Source organism: Schistocerca serialis, chromosome 8 (genome assembly GCF_023864345.2).
Source record: "Schistocerca serialis cubense isolate TAMUIC-IGC-003099 chromosome 8, iqSchSeri2.2, whole genome shotgun sequence".
In the NCBI taxonomy this organism is placed as follows: domain Eukaryota; kingdom Metazoa; phylum Arthropoda; class Insecta; order Orthoptera; family Acrididae; genus Schistocerca; species Schistocerca serialis.
The window spans coordinates 342,153,962-342,181,083 of NC_064645.1; the positions used below are offsets into that span (position 1 = coordinate 342,153,962).

Genomic DNA, 27,122 nt, shown 5'->3' on the forward strand with positions numbered 1-27,122 from the left:
GGACCACTGGAAACCGTCTGTTTGCAGCACGTCTAAGATTACCTATGTTTCTGCTTACACTACCACTAACACCATGATACCACCACGCATAGCTACTATGGCGTCGTGAAAGAGCTGTCTGGAGAGTGAAATGGCGTTGTGTTGTCTTCAGTGATGACAGCTGGTTCTGACTGTATATGAGTGATGGACGTACGATGTCTTGGGTGGACCTGTTGAGCTGCCTATTCCAGAGTGCAATGGCCCAAGGCATACACGTCCCGTCCCATCCCATCTAGGCTTCATAATGTATGTATGTATGTATGTGTGTGTGTGTGTGTGTGTGTGTGTGTGTGTGTGTGTGGTGGGAGGGGGGAGGGGGAGGTCGCAATGTACAACTCGCGATCACATTTGGTGTTCCCGAAGGGTAAAGTAGCCAGAGCTCACTACACTGCATAGGCTGTCATCCACGTGCAACTGCCAATTCTTCGACAGGAAGATGATGAGTTGTTTCAGCAGGCAATGAATACACGTCGTCATACGGCTGCAGCGGCGCAATGTGTTCTTCGTGGTGTACAACTGCGCTGGTCAGCAAGATCACCAATCTCTCGCCAAATGAACACATATGGGACATGGTTAAACGGGATCTCCAGAGCCTGCAAGTACCATTGCCGAGTTGCAATATAAGGCGCAAGACACTTGAGACAATCGTTCGGAGGCTGCCATTCGGCACCTTTATGATCGTCTGCATGCGACAATAAACACCTGCGTTGCTGCCAAGAGGTGTGCACTGTGTATTAATGCCACTGTTCGGGCGCTCTTTACTGTGACGTGCTTCATTTGGTCTGAATTTGTTAGCATATACTCCTGCTTCTAGCAAGACAGCACACACATTTGAGTACCTGGTGGACGACTCTGTCAGCAGCTTTGTGCAGCCTGCAAGCATGCAGGAGATAGGACAGATTTGCGTGACATTGTTGCGATGACAGACGACTCGTCCATCTACTCAACGTGCTTTTGTTCACTACGACGTATCCGTAGCCATTCTGCAAGCTCCTACGAATGTCTACGATGCTCTTATTTTCCGCGAAAAGACGAACAATGACAGCGCTCTGGCTGGAGAGCATCTCAATTACAGACGCCATTTTGAGGTCTACATATAGCGCCGCCACCTATCGGAACTTCATGAAACTGTAAGGGCTGACGAAGGAATATTGCACGATGTCCGACAAAGAAATTTCGCATTTTTTCAACCGAAACTGCCCGAAGGAAAAAATATGTTGCATTAATTACTGAATGCCTCTCGTAGAATGATGAACTACCTGTCACCTCACTTGTCAATGAAATGACCTTGACCTTGTCCTTGGGAGTGTTGCATTTTTTGCCAGCAATGTAGTTACACGATTAATCAAATGACTGACTTAATTTGCCGATCGCATATTAGCGTCGTAACACCCTTCCATATCCCATTAACAAACAACGAGCATGTCATAGTCCTATGAAGTAAGGGGCTGTAGTTGGTAGAGAGGGCTGTCCAGTTAGAAGGGAGGTGTGGAAGGGCAACCTGGAAGTGGCAAGGCTCTTACAGTGATTGCCGACACTTGCACCTAACAGAGCGACCCCGCTGGCGCTGACAGTGACAAACGGCACCTGCAGGGCGCGGAACATCGACCAGGCTGTCTGTGCATGCAGTTCCAACTTCTCTAGCAGCCTGTCAATAGTAATGCCGGCTGAATTTAGCATTCGATCCTAGTTACGTAATCATAACGGAGAACTAATGGCAGACACCGGGCTTCAGGTCAGTTCGTCACACTGCACACAATTTTCGTAACAATTCATGCGCCGCAGCTGTCGCAAACCGCAGTACGCCCCTTTTGATTATAAAAGGTGCGGGAACATAACTTCCTGTTTTTAAAACGGAATGAATCCCATTTCATGGATCAGAATTCTTTTTATTTTTTAATATTGTAGGTACATACCTAAAGTTTTGTTTTACACAGTTTTGAAAATCCTATGAGGCACCCACGCCCCCCATTGACCATAGACTGAAGAAGCCGATTTCTGGAGTTTCTCGTGACTCTAACCAGCATAGCAGCGGGTATGTTGGCAATTTCTGTCCGCATTTTGGCCTTCAGGTCATGTAGGGTGCTTGGACTGTTCACATAGACGTGGGATTAAAAAAAAGTAAAATAAAACAAAAAAGAATAAAAAAAGGGTCGCAAGGAGTCAAATCGGGGGCAGCGGGCTGGCCACTACAAACTGCTCTTTACTGAGATGAAGCTCTGTGGGAAGTGTTCCCTCAGAACAGCCACTGATGCCCTTGAAGTGTGAGCCGTTTCTATGTCCTTTTGGAACCAAATGTCACCTAAGTCCAGCTCATCAAGTCATGGAAAAAAAAATTCCTCCATGTTCATACACCGATCTGAATTCACTGTCACTGTGTCCCCAATTTCCTATAAAACACGAGATATCAACAATAACACACATTTTGTCTTTAGGTGCTTGCAGAGGCCACTGCTGCAATTCTCGGGGATTGGTGCCGGCCCAGTACCGTAAGTTCTGTTTGTTGACGCATTCAGTCACGTGGAAATTGGCTTCATCACTGAAAACAATTGCGTCCTTAGCAACGTTTTCGAGAAGTGCCTCACATGCACTTCCCCCGAGAACTGAAGTCGCGTTTGGAGAGTTCCTGCACAACCGCCTACTTGTGCGGATGGTAATGAAGGCCACCGTGAAGAATTTGCCTCACTGATCGATCCGAAAGTCCAATGGCAGACGCAGCCTGTGTTCAGAACGCCATGGGGATTACAAACCGAAACTCTCACTGCCTCGATGTTCTCACGTGATCTGATGGGCCGAGGGGCTCCAGGTCTTTGTCTTGTCGTACTCGCGGTTTGTCTGAATGTAGTGACCCATGTAACAATTGATTTCCAGTCCGGAACACTGTCTAACGGTGCTTCATTGAAGCGATTTCGGAAGGCGCGCTGGAGTACGATCTCAGAGAATAGGCTTCGACGGCAAACGCACGCTCCTCACTGCTTCAACGTGTGATGGTAACTGCCCAGGAAGAGAAGAGCACTTGAGAGCTACGCCTATCCAATGCGACCACACCACTCCTGCCCCGCTACGAACGCTACAGTCTGAATGGGGCGCATGTCAAACAAGGACGTTACGTTGCCACACCACCATGAAGGGCGCAACCTTCCTGATATTTTCAGAACTGTGCAAAACTAAATTTTACCTCCTATCCACATCACTAAAGAAATAAAAGCAATTCGGAGTCATAAAATGGGTTTTACTGCGTTTTGAAATCAGAAAGTTACGTTGCCGCACCACGCACCATACGTGAGGCTTTTTAAGTTTTCACAAAAACAATGATAGTATATTTTTTGTATAAATAACTTTCCTTTTATTTCTCAAAACACTCGTGTTGGAAATTTATTTACTTCTGCAAACGTTCGAAGTAATTCTGGATGTTGATGTTCCAGTAACAGTGAAGAAATCAAAACCTTTTTGAGCTCAGGTCGAAGAGACTCGCGGCGACGTCACTGTATAAAAAAGCCTCAGCTTACTTGTCACATCAAATCTGTGTAAGATCTCGAGCTTTCGATGAAATCCTCCACCGACCTTATGTCGTGGCTAATTTTGTGATGATAATTTATAGCCCATACACGGCTTGTGATTCTTCGGCTTCAGTCACATTACACTGGCAGAGATAGTGTCTGTTGGATCCTGCTTTGACGCCAGATATGTGGGATTTAGGAAGCCTGCCTTCTCGGATGGTTAGACAACATTCAAACAAATTGTACTAATGAGTTTTATCACGAAATGAACAATGACAATACTTAACTTTGACAATAACACCGAAGTGTCGCAAACACAGGGCGACACGCAAATAAAAAATCTCTTCAGTATATACAAGGTGTACATAATATCCGGGAACACTTTCAATTATTTATTGCACAAGATCTAAAAATTGTACAGATGTCATACATATTGCATTTTGAAGAGAAACTCTGAATTTTTTTTTTACAAACATTAGATATGCGGTAATCGAACTCTTGCCATACCCGTCGCAGCATGGGATCGTCGACTGTGACTATCGCTTCCCGTATTCTTTCCCGGAGCTCTGCTACATCACGTGGTAGAGGCGGTACATACACCAGATCTTTAATGAATCCCCACAGAAAAAAAGTCACATGGAGTCAGATCTGGTGATCGGGGAGGCCATTTCGAACTCCAACACACAGAAAGCTCGCTCCGCATCTGAACTCGCCATGTTTGCGACTAGCGCTGACTATCGGCAAATTACCAAACTACGCTGTGGCGGTACACATGAGAAAAAGTAAGTTCCTGGATTCTCTACAAAATGATATATGTATGAGATCTGAACAATGTTTGGTTCTTGTGCAATAAATAATTGAAAGTGTTCCCGGACTTCATGTACACCCTGTACAATTCCTAAGTCGCTGGTCTTGAAGTTCCTAATCTTGATTCTGCTGTAGAATTGGACCGCGACCAGTCGGCGCGGTACTTATACCCACTCCGCGTAGAGGTCGCTGCCGTCGCGTTGTCATCCTGGAAAGGTGTCGGTCAGCGTGCAATTGGTTGACGTCTCCTTAACAGCTCTCTCAGCACTCTCGTTTCTGACTGGCGTTCTGGCACTTGCCTTTACGCCGCAACACTGTCCATAACTGCACAGGCGACGCCAACTCTCCTGCGGTACATGAAGAATCAGGCGCTTATCTGTGTCTTCTCCGCGTAAACCTTCGCTACCGCGCAGTACCAATATGCAGCCCACACGGCAATCCAATTTTTATAGTTATGGTACGTAGAGTTCAGAATTCAAACACCAATATCCCAAAGCAGTTAGATGCAACTCTCGAAAACTCTCGATGAAATGGACTTTAAAATTTTGAAGTTTTCTGAAAGTCTTTAATAAGCTAATTTTTCGAAGCACTGTATAGCTCTGTTGTAGAGTGCTCGTCTGCGAATTACGCGGTTCTGTGTTCGATTCCCGGCCGATGAAATTTTTAAACAAAAGTACATGTTCTATGAGCATTAACGTGAAGTGTAAAACGCGTAAAGATGCAAGAAAGCGGTAGCGTTAGAGACTTGTGGTGCGTGGTTAGAGTCCCATATCGGTCTTTATTTTTCTCTTTTTTTATCGTTTATATTAATTTAAATACAAAATTCGTTAAATATGCTAATTAACACATACCGGATTGTCGTTTTGTGGGAAAAATGTACGTCATTTATAATTACATATGACACACAAAAATACAGTTTTAATTACAAAGAAATCCTTGATTACCGGTCTTTAATAAGAGATTATTAATGACGTTTGTTTCAGTTAAAGAAAAGCTTCACAGATCTTTTTTCATCTTTATGTATTTTACTCTCCACGGCTTTGCATGTAGACCATCCGTTTGTGTTAAAAAAAATTAGCATGGCCCACACTCGAATCCGGTCCATATACGTGGCAGGCAAGTATTGGATCACACCCCTATACTGGCTGTTGAGAAGTTGAGAAACAGATCTTACTTAAGAGTATTAACAACTTTCTAAAATACTTCAAAATCGATTTTTGAGAGTTTCAGCGAACTACTTTCTGTGACTGATATCTGACTTCACATATCATAAATAAATAAATAAAAAAAAACCTACAATAATCCGATTTTTGTTTGGTCTTCTTGTGGTAAGATTATAGCTGGTGTCCCAGTTTCATTTGCTCTAACGAACTACAATTTCTACTACAACAATTATTTGTATTTAATTTTTTTATTTGATCCCATTATGTCGAAGCGTCCGACAAGATTTATTTTCATCAAATATCATTATATGTGCTGCTTCCTTTCTGCGGTGCCACATATAGCAAAATATATAGTGTCCTCGGGAGAAGAGGCATACAGCCTATTTTCCAATCACCTGAAAAGATAAAGGACAGCCCCGGTCTCCGGCTCCCTGGAATTAAACAAGATTACTTGTGAGCGCGAAAGCAACTACGTCGATCAATCTACCTGCACCGTTACCGACTGCTGGGTAAATTACCAAACGCACATTAAAAATCGAGTACTTGAGGAGTCAGCTGTTGGTGAGCTCATTTTCCACGTAAATAGTTTGTGATGGAGTCCTACGAGGTGAGCTATGTTGCATCAGTAATTCCCCCCTCCCCGAAATTCTTTAAAATATCAAAGTATCATGTAAAAAACAGCATCAAAAGTCTGATTATTTTACAAATAGTTAATGTGTTAAATATTTGAGGTTAAGCACGTAGACCCCTTATATCGAAGATGCGAAAACCTAATTACGTAGATTTTATTAGTTTGAGATTACTCACCCATAGACTAATAAAAGAGGCAAACCCAAATTGGTAAACCAAAATAGTAGTAACCCTTTATTTCTTAATATAAGATCTTTCGGCAAATAGTGCTTTGCGTCAAATTTGTGGGCCGTTTTGCGAAAAACTAATTTTTCTTGCATCTCAAAGTTCATGACATCATATCTTGTAAACTATCTGTCGTACAATGATATAATGTTGCAAGTATATTTAGTGGTATGCAGGGTGCGCAAGCTAAGGCTACTTGTGGGTTCAATGCAAACACGCAACGCCTTCAAATACCAGGAGCAAAATTTTCAAATTCTCACGCCTGCTCCTCGGAAACTTTGAATCCTACAGAAAAAATGAACAAAATCTATTTGCAGGAAATTTAATTTAATTACATTTTGTACTGGGATGCGATTGTGCTGGAGGCCATAGTTTTCGACTCACTCAAGAAAAAACAGTTGGAAGATAATTTTTGTATGTTTTTCTTGAATAATTCGGAAACTACGGCCTCTAGCGAAAGCTTATAGCAATATAAAATTTAAATACATTCTATTACCTACAAAAGGTCTTGCTCATAATTTCTGTAGGATTGATAGTTTGCGTGTAGTGAGTGTGAGAATATGAAAAGCTTCGCTGTGGTACTTGAAGGTGTAAAACCCACAGGTAGGGGCAGCTGACTTAACCTGTTTGTGGACACTGCAAAATGTGTTGCAAATACAGTTAGTAGCAAAGAAATAATACATCAAAACGTAATTTTGATGCTGAAATTCCAGCGTATGAACAACGACAATGTAGTTTGCGATAACGATTTATCTTTTCATTATTTTTTTTTTGGGGGGGGGGGGGCAAGGGTTCAACGAGTAAGGGGGCGAGGGTTCAACGAGTAAGAGATTCGAGAACGTTTGAAATTATGTGTAAAGTTTGTTAGAGTTCGCGAAGTAGCTTGCAGGGTTCTCTGCAATGTATTGCATAATTTGGTAATATTGTCTGGGTAATTTTTGTGTCATGAATTACGCTACCTGGAGACGGATACACCGTTTCTAGCGTGAATACTTGATTTTCCGCCTACAAAGTTTAACGATTATACCTTTAATGATTAGAATAAGACAGCTATTTTAATTTTTAAATTCGGTCAATACTTATACGAAACAGTGAAAATCAATTTTTGTTGCCCCTGGACGCGGCAACCGAAACAGGGCACTGTTTTAGTCGTTTAGTAATATAGATATTGTAGAACGCAACAAAAAATTCCCGAGGACAGCCTGGAACTGAAACATAGCAAGTCTTGTAGTGATGGGGGCGAACGGAATTACAAGTGGTCGCTGCGTGAGCCTCACACCACTACTTCGGTCGTAGCTATCAGTCCTATAGTAATTTTGAGCATAGTTACCCATAGGAAGTAAACAGTACCGAAACACAAGACACTGGCTGCAGTAATTGCGCTAATATCCGGAACAACAAATAGTTTAATTAATAGCATGTTTTTGTTTCTGTGCCACACAACTACGACCACGCGCGTGGCCATATAAGCTTTAGGACGGCAATTAATTTTTCATCAGAACAGGATATGCTCCTCAGACAGCTGTTCTGTTCGTGGTGACCGTTCGTAATTAGCGAGGGACTTTTCTTTTCGGCCGGTGGCGAAAGTCGTGGAGAATTAGGCGCCGGGTGTCGACGTTTGAGCCTTTGGCGACCTCCGCAGCCGGCTGCGGCCTTTGTTCGGTGGGCGCAATTAGCGGCACAATGGCCGACCTCAGCCCTCAGACTGGCGCCTACTTCCAAAGGCGCCGGGCAAGGTGGACGCGCAGCCCCGGCTCCTATAACGCAGGCTCCAGGAAGCTACATCACTCACCGCGCCAAGGCGGCCTACGTCTAGCACTAACTCAAAACGTATCTGCGTCAAGTAATAACCAGTCGCAAATAATGTTTACTGCGTATCCAGATTTCGGTCACTGTGTGGCGATCGTCAGTGCTAAAGAACATACACTAGTGGCCATTAAAATTGCTACCCCAAGAAGAAATGCAGATGACAAATGGGTATTCATTGGACAAATATATTAAACTGGAACTGACATGTGATTTCATTTTCACGCAATTTGTGTGCATAGATCCTGAGAAATCAGTACCCAGAACAACCACCTCTGGCCGTAATAATGGCCTTGGTACGCCTGGGCATTGAGTCAAACAGAGCTTGGATGGCGTGTAGAGGTACAGCTGCCGATGCACCTTCAACACGATACCACAGTTCATCAAGAGTAGTGACTGGCGTATTGTGACGAGCCAGTTGCTCGGCCACCATTGACCAGACGTTTTCAATTGGTGAGAGATCTGGAGAATGTGCTGGCCAGGGCAGCAGTCGAACATTTTCTGTATCCAGAAAGGCCCGTACAAGACCTGCAACATGTGATCGTGCATTATCCTGCTGAAATTTAGGGTTTCGCAGGGATCGAATGAAGGGTAGAGCCACGGATCGTGACACATCTGAAATGTAACGTCCACTGTTCAAACTGCCGTCAATGCAAACAAGAGGTGACCGAGACGTGTAACCAATGGCACCCCATACCATCACGCCGGATGATAAGCCAGTATGGCGATGACGAATACACGCTTCCAATGTGCGTTCACCGCGATGTCGCCAAACACGGATGCGACCGTCATGATGCTGTAAACAGAACCTAGATTCATCCGGAAAAATCACGTTTTGCCATTCGTACACCCAGGTTCGTCGTTGAGTACACCATCGCGGGCCCTCCTGCCTGTGATGCAGTGTCAAGGGTAACTGCAGCCGTGGTTTCCGAGCTGGTAGTCCATGCTGTGCAAACGTCGTTCGTGCAGATGGTCGTTGTCTTGCAAACGTCCCCATCTGTTGACTCAGGGATCGAGACGTGGCTGCACGATCCGTTACAGCCTTGCGGATAAGATGCCTGTCATCTCGACTGCTAGTGATACGAGGCCGTTGGGATCCAGCACGGCGTTCCGTATTACCCTCCTGAACCAACTGACTCCATATTCTGCTGACAGTCATTGGATCCCGACCAACGTGAGCTGGAATGTCGCGATACGATAAACCGCAATCGTGATAGGTTACAATCCGACCTTTATCAGAGTCGGAAACGTGATGGTACGCATTTCTCCTCCTTACACGAGGCATCACAACAACGTTTCACCAGGCAACGTCGGTCAACTGCTGTTTGTGTGTGAGAAATCGGTTGGAAACTTTCCTCATGTCAGCGCGTTGTAGGTGTCGCCACCGGTGCCAACTTTATGTGAACGCTCTGAAAAGCTAATCATTTGCATATCACAGCATCTTCTACCTGTCGGTTAAATTTCGCGTCTGTAGCACGTCATCTTCGTGGTGTAGTAATTGTAATGGCCAGTAGTGCATAAAGAATCAGTCACAATAAGGTAACACGCATGTGTTATTAAGTGTTCAGTTGCGTAAGCTTCAAATGTGAATCAATCACATTATGATGAAATTTGTGATACATATAATTAAAAAAAAAACCAGCACTGTAAAATTCTTTCCAGAGGGCAGATGTGTAGAGAACTGAATGTTCCCACTGCAAAGCTTGCTATGGCAATCAGGTATCGCGAACATGTAACTACGCGAAAGAAATATCTTACTTCGCTCTCCACCTTCTTGAGAGTGGATAAAGTGCACCGATTTTGTCGAGTTCTTCGTCCATGCGAGAGGGGAAGACGTATGGACCTGTTGGAGGAGAATGAAATCTTTTGCCATCAGACGTCGACTCGTAGGGCAGACACTGCTTTCATAATGCATTTCCCACATTACTACATGACGCAGTTGAAAGTTTGTTTTAACACCGAAATGTGTAAATTATTTTTTTTTGTGAAACTTATGAGAGATGACATTTTAAAGTAGAAGTATTTCTGGTTCTTTTAATATGCCGCTGCTGGTACGGTAACTTGTAACACAACTCTCGTCTGTTCCAATTCCTTCAACTGTGCTCGGTAACAAAAATTTTATAAACTTAGTTATTATGAACAAGATGGTTTGTATTTCTTAAACGATGATGAACTGTGAAGAGTGCACCAATAACCGATATCATTGGTTAGTTCACACAGCTACTATCATGCATAACTGTAAGGTATTAGTGACTGTCTTTAATTAATTTGTAATAACTACATAGGTTTTTAAAAAGCGTAAAATAATAATTAAAATGACAAAGCACACTAATTATCAAATTTCATACTTGTTGTTAATGTATCACCCATGTGAAGAGTGCGCTATAGAGTGCTATGACTCACACTGACGCCAGCTGTGTTGTCTTTGACATAAACGGTCAACTTGGAACTATATGCATATGTAAGAGGTTCTGATGTTTTAAATTACAATTACTGGTTTGCGTTTTATGACTGACTCACAATTAAAGATTTCACCACTGTATATTTAATAACACATGCATATTACCTTATTGTGACAGGTTCTTTGTGTTCTGGCGTATCGACAAGCGCCGGCAAGAGAAGCGAGGGCTGTGAGACGACGTCAGGCAATAGTCCGCTGACTCTGATCGCACCACCACAGAAGCGGCCTCTCGCCGAAGAGATAGCACTGGCGACGGCCACACAGTAACCGAAATATGCATATGCGATAGACATGCGACCGACTGCTGTACCGTTTAATACTTGAAATAAATGCGGTCGCTGGGCACAACTGCTTCCCAAGGGAATAAAGCCAGGTATGTGCGTGGGGTCATTTTTTTTTCATTAAGCCTAAGAAAACTGGAAAGTTGCGAAAGTCACACCAATACATCATCAGAAACTAAACGCAATGCCTTTTTGATGTAGCCACCATTATCTGTTCCTCGCCATCTTAATCGCTTGATTGTAGTTCCTGCAGTTCGTTCCACTGATAACACACTGTAAATATGGATGTTCTGGACCTGTCATTTTTTTCATTCTAAGATATCAAGGAGGAGTGTCAAGGGAAGTTATGTGACTGGATTCGTGATTTCCTGTCAGAACGGTCACAGTACGTCGTAATCGACGTTCCCCTACAAACTTTTATACGTCCTTTGCTGTTCCTTTCAACATAAACGTTTTAGAAGTCAATCTGAGCAGCCCTCTTAGATTGTTTGCAGATGACGCTGTCATTTACCGACTCGTAAAGTCATCGTAAGATAAAAACCAATTTCAAAATAACTTAGACAAGGTATCTGTATGGTGCAAAAAGTGGCCATTCACCATACATAATGGTAAGTGTGAGGTCATCCACATGAGTACTAAATGGAATCCGTTAAATTTCGGTTACACGATAAATCACACAAATCTGAAGGCTGTAAATTCAACTAAATATCTATGGATTACAGTTAAGAAGAACTTAAATTGAAACTATCACATAGGTATCATGACAGACTTTGTTTTATTGGCAGATCACTTAGAACATGCAAAAGATCTACTAAAGAGACTGTCTACACTGTGCTTGCCGTCCTCTTCTGTATTGTAGCGAAATAGGGGAGAGAGAGTCACTGACATGATACACGAGTTGAGGTGGCAGTTATCAAAACAAAGTGATTTTTCGTTATGGTGACCACTTTTCTCCATGTTTGAAAGTCGAACGTTCTCCTCCGAATGGAAAAATATTTTGCTGAAGCCCCTCTACATAAGGTGAAGTGATAATTGTAATAAAATAACAGAAACGTCAAGAGGTCACACTGGAAGTTTTAAGTGTTCCGCTTTTTCCCGTGCCCTGTTTAAGAGTGGAACGGCACACCAAAAGACTCAGAAAAACGTCAGTGTAACCGTAGACGAAACGTTGGTTTCTCCAGTACAGTTTTTTTTTTACATTATGACGCGATATCATACTCAAGAAACTTTTATGTCAACTCACTGGTTTCGGAAGCCTACGCAATTACAGCATGGGTTCGATAAAAAGCGAAGGAAGTGCTTCATTTCTACCATCTCTATCGCTGTATTACGCGCACCATGAGCCCCACAAACATTTGTATTCTTCAAACTTCTCCAGAAACAGTGTCATCGAAGTTTTGTTCGCCTCTCACACTGTCATGTTAGCCATATTTGAACAACGTTTAATCCCGCGCAGTGACAAAAGGCTAACTTTTGAAGGGTAGTTGGCACAACAGCGTTACACACGGCACAATTACTGGAGTGAAGTGGTGTTGAGGGTCGGGTAAAGTGTGGGTCTGGATGTCGGGTGCTTATACCCAACCCACAGCAAGACGAGGAAAGTTGATCGGCCGGTTGGCCAAAGCGCCTACACACTACCAATTTGTCAGCTGGCTGTTGCGTGTGTAGGGTAGAACTGTTGATATTTTTTAAAATATCGGGAATCTGATACACCGATATTTCAAAAAACACCTCAATGTACCGTAAAAATGTGCCGCTATATCGACAAAAAATATCGACGTACCAGCCAATAAAAATACGGGCTACACATTGTAAATATACTACCGGTTTTAGAGCTGTATATTGAAGTACTGATTTATTATTAGATATTCTGCTCATGAACAAGCTAGCAACGTACTTATCCCCCTTAGAGCAAGAATCGAAAGGAAAACGATATACGTTAACGCTTGGTGATAGCCACTTTGCTAACCATAGTAACTGCGTGCAAGTGGCACAATAAAAGGTGGTCGTTCGGTTTCGTCACAGCATTTGTCCGGAACACTCCATGTCGATTTCCCTGATTTTCTTTTTTTTCCGTAAACGCCAGCGACCTAACTAGTGTAGTGTCAAAATTGCGTGGTGAAGTTAAATGTTGCAGTTTCTGTTACTAGGGCCGAGCGCCGATTAAGTCAGCATTTCCTTTCACATTTCTCCGCACCCGCAAAGGCCAATCTCGTCAATTCGATTTTTGTCCATGATTGTCAGCAGCTGTTTTTGAACAATGCCGATATGAAGAAACAGCACACTAGTTGCGTTAAAAATTGTTTTTAACGCTACTGGAGTGTTATTTCTTCACATCCGTTCCATTCACACCGCCACCTCCCAGCGCAATCGGACTACTATTTTGTGCCACCTGTTCTTAGTTCACACGGTCAAAGAGAAAGGCTGGGCGTGATGGAACCACAAAAAGTAGTAAGACTCTTTCAGACTAGGAAACTAAAATTATGTACTATTACAATTTCAAAAGGACAATTCTAAATATTCATCAAATATTGCGAAAAAAATATAATATAAAATAACAATATCGGGATTCGATACTGCCAATTAGATATCGATATATCGTATGTAGGGAAAGGATGTATCGATTTCGTTTATCGATACTTTTTAACAAATCGATACATCGACATTTTACAGACAGCAATATTGTAGGATAGTTTAGCTCAGGGCTTCCCAACCTTTTCAGCTGATGGACCCCTTCTTCAGTCGAAAATCCATGGCGGACCCCTAGTCAGTCAAGAGCACAGTAACTTTAAATTTCAGAGCGGAACCCATGGGAACTGAAAGCTTCTTAATGCAAGTTCCATGTTCCTAATGCCCCCCCCCTCCCCCCCCCCCCCCGAAGTATCAATAGTCTTTGGTTTAGAGATGATTGAAAACAACTCGAAATTAGTGATCCACTGTATCCAGACACTTACTAGTGGATTTAATCCCTTTGTTCAACACACTATAGCCTGATTAAAATTACCTGGTAATTGACATTTCACACGTTGGAGGTGCCTTCCTCAGGAGAGTGCATATATCGTGATTGTTCTTCCTTTGATAGTCCTCCCTCGTCATTCATTTTAACTGGAAACTTCCCTTGTTGTGAAGGCGATGCAGAAACTGCACTCTTCTTCAATGATCCTGACTTCAGCCACCGATCCATATTAGAAGTAATAAACTGCTCAAAAATCTACTTATGAAATAGGTAGTGCACTGACAAAGCAAGTTTAACATTTAATGATGCCTGCGGCGCATACGTGCCAGCGAGCGCTGTGATTGGTCGACAAAGCTCTCTCCGCGCATGCGTAAAAGGTTTCAGCGCATCTACCGCCGTGAGCCAGCGCACAAACGACTCCCGAAACAGTCGATCAGAGAAGCCGCATTCTCCGGCACTAAACTGTGTATGCGTTCTCACTTAGTAACCGTAAAGGCTGCTTGGGAATACGACCTGAAGTAAAAGTACACGTTTTTCACACGAAAAAAAGTGATGAATTTGATTTTCACATTTTTATTGAATAATTTTACTCATTATTTTACAAGATTTGATGAAGGGTGGCCGCGGACCCCCTAGAAAGAGCCGGCGGACCCCTAAGGGGGCCGCGGACTACACGTTGGGAGGCCCTGGTTTAGCTGACTGGTTGAGGTTGGCGCGCGAAACAGCCGCGCCACGCCCGTTTGAACAGTCAGGAATGTTTTTTCACCCACTCGTTCCCGATGCTGTTACAACAGGCAGTATGTGCGAGTTATGAGGCAATAAGAAGCATGCAGTGGGGAAGTGAAGTGGTGGTTGGTACTCACCGCTGGCTCGTAGAGCTTCTGCAGCTCGTCGTACAGCCACATCTCGACGGCGAGGCGCTTGCGGATGAGGCTCATCTGGTGCGTGCCGTACTTGGCGGTGAGGAACTTCTCGCGGCGCTCCTTGACCTCGCCCTTCTCGGGGAAGTGCACGTGCAGGCCCGACTTGGCCGGGCTGCGCTCACCGCGCACGTCTGCCATGATGCCGTTCGGTGAGCTGCCGTTGGCCGCCGAGTACGCCGCGGACACTCCGCACTCCATCTGGAAGGCCGGCTGCTTCTGCAACACCACCGCCACACGCCCACTCACTTCATACGCTCCACAGACAGGGTCCTTATTTTACCAATCCTAATCCCAAACGATCGCGATTCGCGCAGGTCGAGAAAAAGACGGGGACTGCATTGTTGCCGGTTCAGAGCGACAGCTGCGGTACGCGGTTACAAGTGATTCGCGTATGATGTTACCAAGTATCCAGCAAATTATGCCTCTCACTTGCTTGTGTGTGTTGGGTTTGTCGCGTGCCGCCACCATCAACCGAGACAACTAGCAACAAACGACATAAACATTCACTAAATGACTCACTACGATCACGTTTCAGTGGTCGCACTGGGTACGACATTCACAGCCAGGCGCCCAGAACACTACTGAACGCTGACTGGCTGTCGGAGAACGGTGTAGATGCAGATGTGCGGAACTAGCCTACACTCCACTGCCATCATTCGTGACTCCAACAATAGCACACAATCAAGTGGTGAGAAACGAACAAAGCTAGCGGTAGGTCGCCGATGGGGCCTGATGAGATACACAGGCGATTGTACACACAGGGCTACTACGAATTATTCATTCGTTTTCAGAGTTCTATATTTTCCAACGTACTACATGTACGAATAGGACTGACGCATGACTAGAACCGTAAACTCTCCAAGTTTGCATTGTGCCCTTCAGTTGACGTTACGAGTCCAGTAGCTTGAAAAATATGCGACAAACCAAGAAAAGAGTTTGTGTGTGTTCGAAATTACGAGTTGATTATAACAGTGAAGCGTGCAGTGACAAACAATGATGGAAAAGAACCGCCATGTAAAGTGAACATTGAGCTATGGTATCGACGATGTTGGGACTCTGGTCTTCAGTTCTGCATCGCAATGTTGGAAGCACTTGACGACGAAGATTTCGCCTCCAAGTTAATATTCAACTACGAAGCAACCTTACACTTATCTTGCAAGGCTGATTCCCCGCAATGTGAGAGTGTGGGGTACAAAATCCTCATGATATTGTGGCGCATGAATGAGATTCGCCGAAAATTAATGGTTTTGTGCGAAGTCCCAGACATAGCAGGGTGGGACCTTTTCTTCTGTGAGTACCTCGATATGGTGTAGTTGTGGTTGTTTCCACAACTGACAGCTGATTCCGGGAATATCGTCTTCCAAAAAGAGGGAGACTTCCTCATTGGCGCACTGATGTTCGTTGCTACCTGAACAATGAACTTCCGAATCTCTGGATGGGACATAGTGGTGATAATGATGTGGCTCCCCCCCTCCCTCCTCCACGCCAGTTAGCCTAACCTAACGCCTTCTGTCCTTTTACTTTGAGGATACCTTTTAGACTGTGCTTACGTACCCCCACTCCCAGGAACACTGGAACAGCTGAGAGTCGACATCAATACTGCTGTGGTGACCCTTGACAGGAAGTTCAAAATGGCTCTGAGCACTATGGGACTTAACTTCTGTGGTCATCAGTCCCCTAGAACTTAGAACTACTTAAACCTAACTAACCTAAGGACATCACACACATCCATGCCCGAAGCAGGATTCGAACCTGCGACCGTAGCGGTCACGCGGTTCCAGACTGAAGCGCCTTTAACCGCACGGCCACACCGGCCGGCTGACAGGAAGTTCCTACATAAAGTATGGAACGAACATTTGAGTACCGCTTGGACGTGTGTCGTATGATCAGAGGGGACACCCACATAACGTCTGTAGGATGCAAACTGCAAAGTTGGCGAGTTTACGGTTTTATTCATACTTCATACATCACTCATATCTGAACATGTAATACTTTTGAAAATACAGAGCTCTGTAAACGAATGAATCATTTACAGTAGCCCGCGAATAGGCCGTCATGAAATTTCGATCAGGCATGTTTTTTTTTGGGTGAAAAGTCCTCGATTAATGGAGCTCGAAATTCGGATGAAATCTCCAGCTTTCGATGTCTGTCTGTGTCATCGACGTCAGGATCTTAGTCTGATTGTTGTGACTCTGGTGATGTTCCCGCTTTTAGGCCCACAGGACGGCATCTAATTCGCTGATCACAACACAGAAATGAAGTGGCGCCCTCTACGTCGCCAAATTGTAACTGCGATCTCGCTTGCAGTCCTAGCACTCGCGTCAGGCGGTAAACTACGATGAGACTACCTTTGCGCTCCTTCTTTATTAGGTGCATACTTTCATGCATTGCTAAGTGCATAGCCGATGTCTCTATTCAAGTAAAATCACAGGGTCTGATATCTACTACGCCTCTAATCAATAGGGCCCGGGTTTTAATTGGAAGTCATGTGTTTTCCTGAACTTTATGGTGAATTTTACAACAATTTATGCACGAATCCAGGAGTTCCAGAATAGAAAAATGCATTTTATTGTGCATATAAGTTCACATTTACATCTTCCTAGTAACAGGTCATATTTTGGTCAATCATACTTCGGCCAATTTTTGTAAAAAATGTATATATTTGTCGTATATGTAAGGACAAAAGAATAAAAACCGGAAAATTTTACTCTCCTGACAATGTTTCAGGTGATATTGTCACAAATAAACACAGTTATTACAAAGCTTCGTCTAGCAGAACTGAAGCAGGCAACCGGCGTAACGCAATGGTCGGTTTGCTGACAGTGTTGCGCACGGCCGACAAAACGCGCTCTAAGCCAACGAAGGCGGCTCCCGACGCAATAACTATCGCACATGTGGACACACTATTCACTTTGAATACAAAGCCAGTCTGGTTCAACACGCCCAAAGTAAAGTACTCTAACAGCATCAAGTTGCGACGTTTGTTCGTGATTTTCGAAAGAAGTTCATAGACACTGACGGGGAAATATTATTTTGTAAACTATTTGAAGTTAGTGTAGAAAAACGCTTTAATGTGCAACAACACTGTAATATCGCCAAACACGGCACCTGTTTGAAAAAAAGTGCTGAAAATGACAGTAGGCAAACGCTGTTATTCGAGTAGATAGGTCCATCTTCAACTATCCAATAATTCTTCAACGATTTGTTTGAGATGATGGTGACTTGCAACATCCCACTGGAGAAGCTCAAAAATCCGCACTTCGGACAGTTCTTGGAGAAGTACACAATACATCCCGTTACAGGTGAATCTACAATGAGAAAGGAACGAGGAGATGCTCAACAAAATACGAGTGCAAATTAGTGTTGTGACCGTAAGGTCTAGGAGTCCATACATAAAACCTCCGATGTGGGCGGGCGTTATGTTGCAAATTTTGTTGTTAAGTGTTCTAAAAGCTGACGGGTCTGGAGAAGTGTTCCTCCAAACGTGAGACACTCTCGAGAGCGTACACAACTCGAAAACTGCTGTTTTCTTTGTCGACTCTACGAAGCTACTGTGGCCCGATGATGTAAACAGAGACACAGTTTTGCTTCAGTAACAGATCGTGCTTTATACATAGCTTAAGTATCCAAGGGGCTTAAGCGTTTCTACACCAGTAAAGCGTACGTCACTTGCCTTGCACATGCGTCAACGGAGTTGGAGAAGAGATGCGATCAAATTACCCTGATGCGACAATTTCATTTCCTGTGGCAAGAAAATGTATGTGAAAGATCCGCTACGAGTGCAGAAATTCAAGGAACAAGCACCTTATCTATCTCTCCCCCCCCTCCCATCAGCTTCTTCTTAAACGATGGGGCTCTTAGCTTGGTGGTGTTGAGTATTTGTGCATCAAATACACCAAAATAAAGATTATTTTTTTGAGCTTGATAACAATGAATGAAGTACTATAAAAACTGTGAAAGAGGTCTTTACAGACAACCTGTCTGGAAATTTAACATACATCAAAGTCAACTTTGCAGTGGTATCAAAAGACATCACACGACTGGAACTTGCTGGTGTTCAACTGTGTGACGCCATGGATTTTGTGCAACATTTGTAGAGTGAGATGGGTCGAGATTGTGGTCATGTGGCTGACGAAATGAACAATTGCCAAGTGTTCTCCAGCGGAATCCTGGATATTCTACATTGCGAAAAATTAGTGACAGTCTTTCTGAGAATCCCACAACATTTGCGGACACCGAATTATTCTGTGATGTAGTGAGGAGCTTTTCCAGGTGCAAAACTATTCTCAGCGACAACCGTAGATATTTGAAAATCTGGAAACGCACTTTGTGATCCAGCGCTGAAGAGTGCCAGGACTAGTTAACTAATTCAGAATACTGCAAACAAGTGGAGTGCAGTAGTAAAAACAGGGTTTTGCTGTCTGGATAGATGTTATTGTTTTCGCTGTACTTCAAATTTTTTCAGACACACAGATATTTTAAAAGTGGCAGATGGTTTCAAACACTACAAAAAGTAACTACTATACTCACACTTTGTTCAAAATGGTTCAAACTGCTCTGAGCACTATGGGACTTCTAAGGTCATCAGTCCCCTAGAACTTAGAACTAGTTAAACCTAACTAACCTAAGGACATCACACACATCCATGCCCTAGGCAGGATTCGAACTTGCGTCCGTAGCGGTCGCGCGGCTCCAGACTGTAGCACCTAGAACCGCTCGGCCACTCCGGCCGGCACACTTTGTTCAGAAGCGGATTTTTTATTACAGACTATATACAAAAATCAACATGAATGTTTTAAAAGAAACTAATATAAAGTCATATTTAATTTATACACGTTTTAGGTCATAATGCTTGCATATTTCGCTGTTTTCCAGTTATTCAAATCTGGGCCTACTAATACAGTGTGTCAATAGTTCGAAACGTGGGTCAGAATTCTCGTATGTTCAGATACATTTAACAAGATGTGCTTGATCATCGCAGATTTTTCATATTTTCTGTTCTTAAGCCGAACACAGCAATCGGTAGTAGTCCGTATAGACTGCCCCAAGTTAACTGCTACCACTCTCCTTGGCACTCTCAGGGCGAGATATTCTTTAACAGGTCGCAACATTTCCTTAATTTTCCTGTGTCGTCAAATTATTTATCTCGAAGTCGAGGTGCTCCAAGTCCCGGCTCTTGTGTATTAGTGTGTTCAGCCTAGCTCACTTCTGAGCTGGGTGCTGAAAGGTAAGCCCGTTGAGATATGGGTCAGTATGCGTTGGTTTTCCATACATCTGCTTTCCCGGCCGACATATCGACGAAAGGCAACTTTTCGGCCTTCTCCATCTCTGGCGTAAAACATGTTGGATGGTAAACCTTATAAATCATCGCCGGTTTCATTACTCAGTTTCGGCTTCGCTAGTCATTTAGTGCTATCTCCTCCGCCAGTTGGCATTACTTTCAAAAAGGCTTAGCTTCTTCATATCACTTTGGATATTCGTCAACCAGCCGGTTTGATATGTTTCTCTCCTTTTCATCTTTGTATCCATGGAAAGACACTTTTTCACATCATCATCTGGTCTTCATGTTATGTGAGCACACCACCTCACCCTGGATACTCTCAGCCCGGATACTGAGAGTTTTTATTTATTTATTGGTACGACTTCCAAACTGCCTATTACGTAATCACTGTACACTTTTTCTTTCAATGCTACTATCGTAATATGCACATTTATATTGTATGAAACTTCTGTTTATATGTCGATTTTGATGCCCAGACTTCACTGACATACAATAGCGCTGGTCTTACAGCCATTTTATAAATTTTCTCTTGCTTTTTAAGGACAATTTTGCGTAGCATACGCCTGAAAGCATACGCCCCTTGCTTCAAACAGATGTTATTCTACATGTCTGCATCATCTGATCCGTCATTTAATATTACTAATCGCAGAAACCTAAAAAAGCAGTTAATTTTAAGTGTCTTCCTCTACTCCTCGAAATTCTGTCAGTTTCCTGGAAGGTATCGGATATAATGGCCACTACGTCAGCATACAAAAGATTCAACTATCTTGATTTCTATATTTTTGCAGATAAGTAATTCATTACAACACTACACAATAAGGGACTTACAGCGCTGGACACCTGTGTCAACACTATACCTCTTAGATAAGCTTCCAGGATGTTGCACGCGAGTCCGGACATTGTGGTGTATGGCCATGAAACGTTGTGGACATAATGCGTACGTCGAGCTTGCCATGCCATTATAACGTAACTGCATCGCTGCGCGAGAAATAGCGTGCTGCAATCGAGTTCCGAATACGAAGAGTCAACCTGCTCTCTCCTTCAGCATGACATGCCACACCTCACACGAGCGCTGTGATATTTGCAGGGAAACGACGCCTTAGGATCACCGTCACTGATCATCCTCCGTACAGTCTCGACTTGGCCCTATCCGATTTTCAACCATTCCAAAATCTAAAGCACGTCTTCGAGGGCTCCACTTTGATAGTGATGGAGCTGTGCAAGCAGAGGTGAGGTTGTGGTTCCGTCTACAAAGTCAAACATTCTACAATGACGGTATCAACAAGCTAGTCTCGCGTTAGGAGAAGTGTGTTCGTTGCCAGGGTGACTATGTTAGGAAATAAATATGCAGACACGAAGAATAAAGATGTAAAATTTTAATAAACTTTGTTTTATTTAAAAAGCTTTAAGAGTTTTCACACAAAAATTTGGAGACATTACTTTACAGCACGCCATCGTGGCCCCTTATCTGCTTACACTGCTTCTCCACACCAGAACTTGTATTACTATTTCCTATAGCAGTTCGTCTGTCTAACGGCTTCCTGGGGCAACAAAACTTTGATTTCCCGTTTGTCATATAATAATGAGCGAATTTAAAAATTTAAAATGCTGACATAATCTACTCATTAAGAGGTATAATCTTACGTTAAAGTTTTCACATAGTAAGTCAAATTTAATAGTTAGAACTGTGTATGTCTTAAGGTAACGTAACTAACAGTGCACAAAAGACCCAGACTATATTCATCTAGTATTTGAGAATGAGGGCACCTAGCGACTTCAAACAAACTATGCATATAATAATAAACTTTTTCTCGCTGACATCCACTGCAAAATAATGAAAGTCTCTCTTTGACAAACAGTTTATGTGGTATCGTCCAGAGATCGCAGTGCCACACCGAAGTCGGCAGCGCAAATCGATACCACAGACATTGGCGAGGGCTCGGTGCAATCCGCAACGACGTATGAGAGGCGCTCCTAAAGACCACTACTCCCACTAAGCATAGCAGCGCTCTCACACCGAGGTCAACATTGTGCACAGCTCATTCCCATTTCAAGCCCTCAGCTACAGCAATCATCATCATCATCATCATCTAGGACCAAAGAGTAGTTAAAAGTTTTGTATGAACTTGGGTGTGATTAAAGTTGAGCATCATGCATCAACAGGTCAGTTTGTTAATTCGTGCATCAAGTGATGCTTTGCTAGTCCATGGCAGTTGTAAATTATCCAGTACCCATGTGGCAAATACGTGTGAGGAAGTTTAGTAAATCTTTTATTCATTAATGTAACAAAGAGAACTAATATTTAATGTGTTCTAGTCTGATGAGCCTTCTCCCAGATATCCCGGACAATAGTAGTTTCGCCTCGTCACAACAGTTTAGGTGGAAATCGACCTTTTCAGAAACATGTAAATCGTCGTTTGAAGCTGTTTTATACATGGAAGTTCGATCCCTCAAGGAATTCAGGTGGCGGAGTGGGGTGGAGGTGGGCAGGAGGACAGATGCGATTCTAAACCTTACTGTATTCTTGCACCTCACACACAAAAAGAGCTGACAAAACTCATTTGCATTTCATGACATTTACTTGCATTTCGTGACACATTATTTACAAGAATGACGACATAAAAAGTTACTGCTTTGAATCAAATGTAAATTACAGAAGAGAAACTTCACTCGAACGTCGCGATGTAAACTAGGAGATGAGCACTGTATTGTTTGAAACACCCAGCAGTTAGAATTATTTGCCGTGAATAAACAAATTAATGCGATTATTTGTCACCAGTAAACAAATAAATTTGTGAATAAGCAGTATTCATTTGCAAAAGCTCACAGCTTAGCTGTTTCACAGGAAAGTACGAGCGAAATTTAGCAGATGACGACAACTTTTTACAATAGGTAAAAGCAGAATTTTTACGACCAGACACATGAAGTTTCCTGACACTAACATCTACATCTCGTCTCGTGTATTTATCCTCCATGTACTGTCGTACTGTCATTATCCCCAAAGGGCACGTAATACTTTTGCTGGAATCGCAGACTAGCGGTACATTCACTAGCCGGCACGAAAAACACATTTCAATGTAATAAAAATTATTTTAAAAGCTTGTCACTTACATGATCCTAATCTATTATTTTATGGCAAAATATTATGGTACTGGCGGCTCCATCCAGGTGTCTAATAATTAGAAAAAGGGACGATTATAAACAATGTAAGCCTGTGATGCGGTAGTAAACCGTATGGACTGACACGTCAAAAAAATTTTGAGGGAGCTCCTGAGGGTAATGCACCTACATTTCGGTTTCCAACACTTCACAGACCTCTCCTTCGCATCTTCAAAAATATGTAATACATCCTCTTGCATCAACCACAGACATGCTCCTGTTTAATGCTGCAATGTCCTCTTAAGGTCTCCAATTCTTTCAGCAGGGCTTTCCGTAGGTCCTATAGGGTATCTGGAAAGCGCTGGTCGGCTCTTCTCTCCAGCTAGTCCTGTAAATGCTCAAAAGGGTTCAAATCGGGGCTTCACCAGACCAAGCCACGGCCTGAATCTCCACTTCATCTAAGAACCCTTGCACAATTCTCACAACATGTGGGAAAGGCACTGGTGTAAAACCATCACCAGTAAATGGAAGGAAATGCACAAAGTGCTTCAAAAGGATTTGCTCGACATACTGATTTGCTCTAAGGCTCCCGTGCTGCACGAAGGCCACATCTGTTCTTGAAGTCCCACTGATTCCCCCCCCCCCCCCCCCCCTTCTATCCGAGAACAACTCTGAAAAGGCGTCCCGGACGAGAATGCGCGTGGGAAATACCTTTCCCCAGCCCTTCTCCAGACCTTCTCGCTACCGTCATGTGATCTTGGGTCCAATCACGAAGAACACTCCCTCCCACTGTAGTAATCTCCAGCCGTGATATTTCCTTGCGACACGTATTCGAGCTAAGCGAGTCTCTCTGCTGAGCTCTGGGCTTGCAAAAGAACTCCTGAATTGAAGATTAGCGTCTTCCAGTCTTCTTCTGAAGGTTGGCTCACTAAAAATGATCGCCTGAACTTGGTGACGTCGACTTCGTGCTTCAACGGCGGTGCAGTGACTGTTGCGGACAATTTGTTGTGCGGTCATCTCTTGTCAGTGTTGCTCTTCGCGGGACTCATTTAGGTTTCCTGTACCTTCTAACGGTTCTGGAAATTGTGAAAGATGTTATCAACACGTCTACAAAGCAAAGCATGCTGCTGCTGCAACCACCATCTTCCGCCAAAAGCAATCGCCTTTGCAGCATCTTCAGGACTTAACGGCGTATTTACTCCAGAAAGCTCTTTACGATAATCACAGAAAGATACTACAAGCACATGTGATTGAAAGGCAAACAACACGAGGTACAACAATCTGTGGTACAAGAGCGGGTAAAACATTTTTGCCTCACGGCCAATTACGTATTCTCCAAGTCGCGCGGAAACGAACAATTCACACTAGTGCATTAGACAATCGACGCTTCATTATTTGCACTCACAGCAACGCCAACAGACCCCGTAGGGAAATATACCACTATTATACTTTGATTAACTAGATAATTACACGTCACTTATTACGTGTTGTGTTTTCGAGCCGGTCGGTGTACATTGTACATGTCAGCAATTATTGTGAAAGAGGCATCTCAGCCAGTCTCTGTCTTCCTCTACAGTTTTTACCCTCTACACCTCCTTCTACTATATGGAAGTTATTCCCTGGTGTCTTAACATACTGTCCTTTCTTCTTGTCAGTTTTTTCCATATATTCTTTCCTCACCGTTTCTGCGGAGAGGCTCCTCGTTCCTTTCCTTCTCAGTCCATCTAATTTTCAACATTTTTCTACAGCACCACGTCTCAAATGCTTCGATTCTCTTCTGTTCCGGTTTTTTCACAGTTCATGTTTCAATACTATATGTTCATGTTTCACTACTATATCTGCTACTAGGAGAGTTCTCTTGCCCAGGCGCCCTTTTCGGCAGTACTATACAGCTTTTAAAGTCCTCCTTGTCCCGTACGCCATAGGTTATCTTGCTGCCTAGGTAGTAAAATTCCTTCACTTCATCTACTTCGTGATCACCACTTTAGTATTAAGATACTCGTTGTTCTCATTTCTGCTAATTCTCATTACTTTCGTCTTCCTTCGATTTACTCTCCGTTCACATTCTGTACTCATTAGAATGTTCGTTCCATACAACAGATCCTGAAGATACAAATGTCATCCGCTGAAGATAGCAATGTCATCAGTGTACCGTATCACTGATATCATTCCAACTTGAATTTTAATTCAATTCTTGACTCTTTTTGTTTTCGCCATTGCTTCTTCGATGTGGACAGTAAACGGTACGGACGAGAGGCTACGTTCGCCTCGTACATCCTTTTTAATCCGAGCACTTCGTTCTTGATCTTCCATTCTTACTCTTTCCTCTTGGTACTTGTTCATCATCCATTTTGCCCTATAGCTTAACCATATTTTTCTCAGAATTTCGAACGTCTTGCACCACTTTACATTGTTGAACGCTTTTTCCAGGTCGACAGATTCTACGAATGAGTTTTGATTTTTCTTCAGCCTTGTTTCCATTACCGACCGTAAAGTCAGAACTGCCTCTCTGGTGCCGTAACCTTTTCTAAGGCCAAACTGAAAGTCATCTAACAGATCCTCAGTTCTCTTTTCCATTCTTCCGGATATTATTCCGCTCAAAAACTTGGCTGCATGAGTTGTTGTGCGACGATTCTCGCACTTGTCGGTTCTTGCAGTATTCGGAATTGTGTGAATGTTTTTTTCCCAAAAGTCTGATGGTATATTGCCAGTCTCATACATTCTACACACCAACGTGAATAGTTGTTTTGTTGCTACTTTCACCAGTGATTTCAGAAACTTCCATGGAATGTTGTCTGTATCTTCTGGCTTATTTGGCCCTAAGTCGTCCATAGATATTTCAAATTCTGATCCAAAAACGGGATCGCCTATCTCTTCTCTGACTACTACTTTTCTCCTTCTACCACGTCATCAGACAAGACCTTGCCCTCAAAGGGGACTTCAACGTACTCTTTCCACCTATTCGCTCTCTCCTTTGCATTTCAAAGTGAAATTTTCTTTGCACTCTTAATGCCACCACCCTTGCTTTTAATTTCACCCAGGGTTGTTTTGACTTTCCTATATGCTGACTCAATCCTTCCTACAATCGTTTCTTTTTAGTTTTTTTCACATTTTTTGTAGTCATTTCGTCTTATCTTCCCCGCACTTCTTATTCCATTCTTAAGTGACTTGTACTTCTGTATTCCTGAATTCCCTTGAAAATTTTTTTGTATTTCCTTCTTTCGTCGATAAAGTGAAACTATTGTGCCAAACCATTAAGTGCCCCACTGGAATTTAAACAAGATTGCGCCGAATATGAAATCACCGGATAAGATCCGAATTATCTTATCGTGCCACCTGAAGTGCTGCTATCGTCCAAAGGAGAGCACCTTATCGACATTACAAGAGTCAACGCTCCTGATAAGTTAAACGCCTCGGAGCAGTCGCGCATTTTTCAGCCATACAGAAGCACGCTTTGGCTACACACAGCTGCTTTTGGGTCCTAATACAAACACGCTATTTTGTACAGTTAAGCATATTCTGTTGAAAAAAGCAAATGTGAGCTGTGTTGCCATCACAGTGCGTGAAACGCTGCACGAGATCGTCACCAACTGGCTCAAGAAGCAGATGGGGAGCAATGCACGTACTATGTTAAGGAACCGTGTTCAAAAGCTGTGGAAAGGTCAGACTAACAAACATTTTCTGAAGAGCGGCGGAAGCCTTTTCCAATAGTTGCAGCGGCTACAATCTGGGTGAATAACTAGTATGACCTGGTAACATAATGCAGTGGCTAGAGGAGAACACGCATAGTAGAAGTTTACACACAGCACAATTTAACCATTGCATACACATTCTCATTTCATTACCAATGCACCAGATTTCTTCCCCCTTTTAGCGCTCTACTACCAGATTGTGCTTAAATTTAAAAGATAACTTATTACAGCATTTTTTAAATTGTACACGGTCATTTCT

At 43.2% G+C, this 27,122-nt stretch overlaps 1 protein-coding gene across 2 annotated transcripts in view; it reads right to left on the reverse strand.

The window, feature by feature from the left end:
- The window catches only part of LOC126416787 (protein phosphatase 1 regulatory subunit 14C), a 552,076-nt gene that overhangs the window by 515,937 nt on the left and 9,017 nt on the right, over positions 1 to 27,122 (reverse strand). For both annotated transcript variants that reach the window (XM_050084653.1, XM_050084652.1), the window contains exon 2: positions 14,732 to 15,007. In XM_050084653.1, the coding sequence (XP_049940610.1) occupies positions 14,732 to 14,989 (258 nt within the window). In that variant the 5' untranslated portion in view covers positions 14,990 to 15,007. The remainder of the gene's footprint in view (positions 1 to 14,731; positions 15,008 to 27,122) is intronic.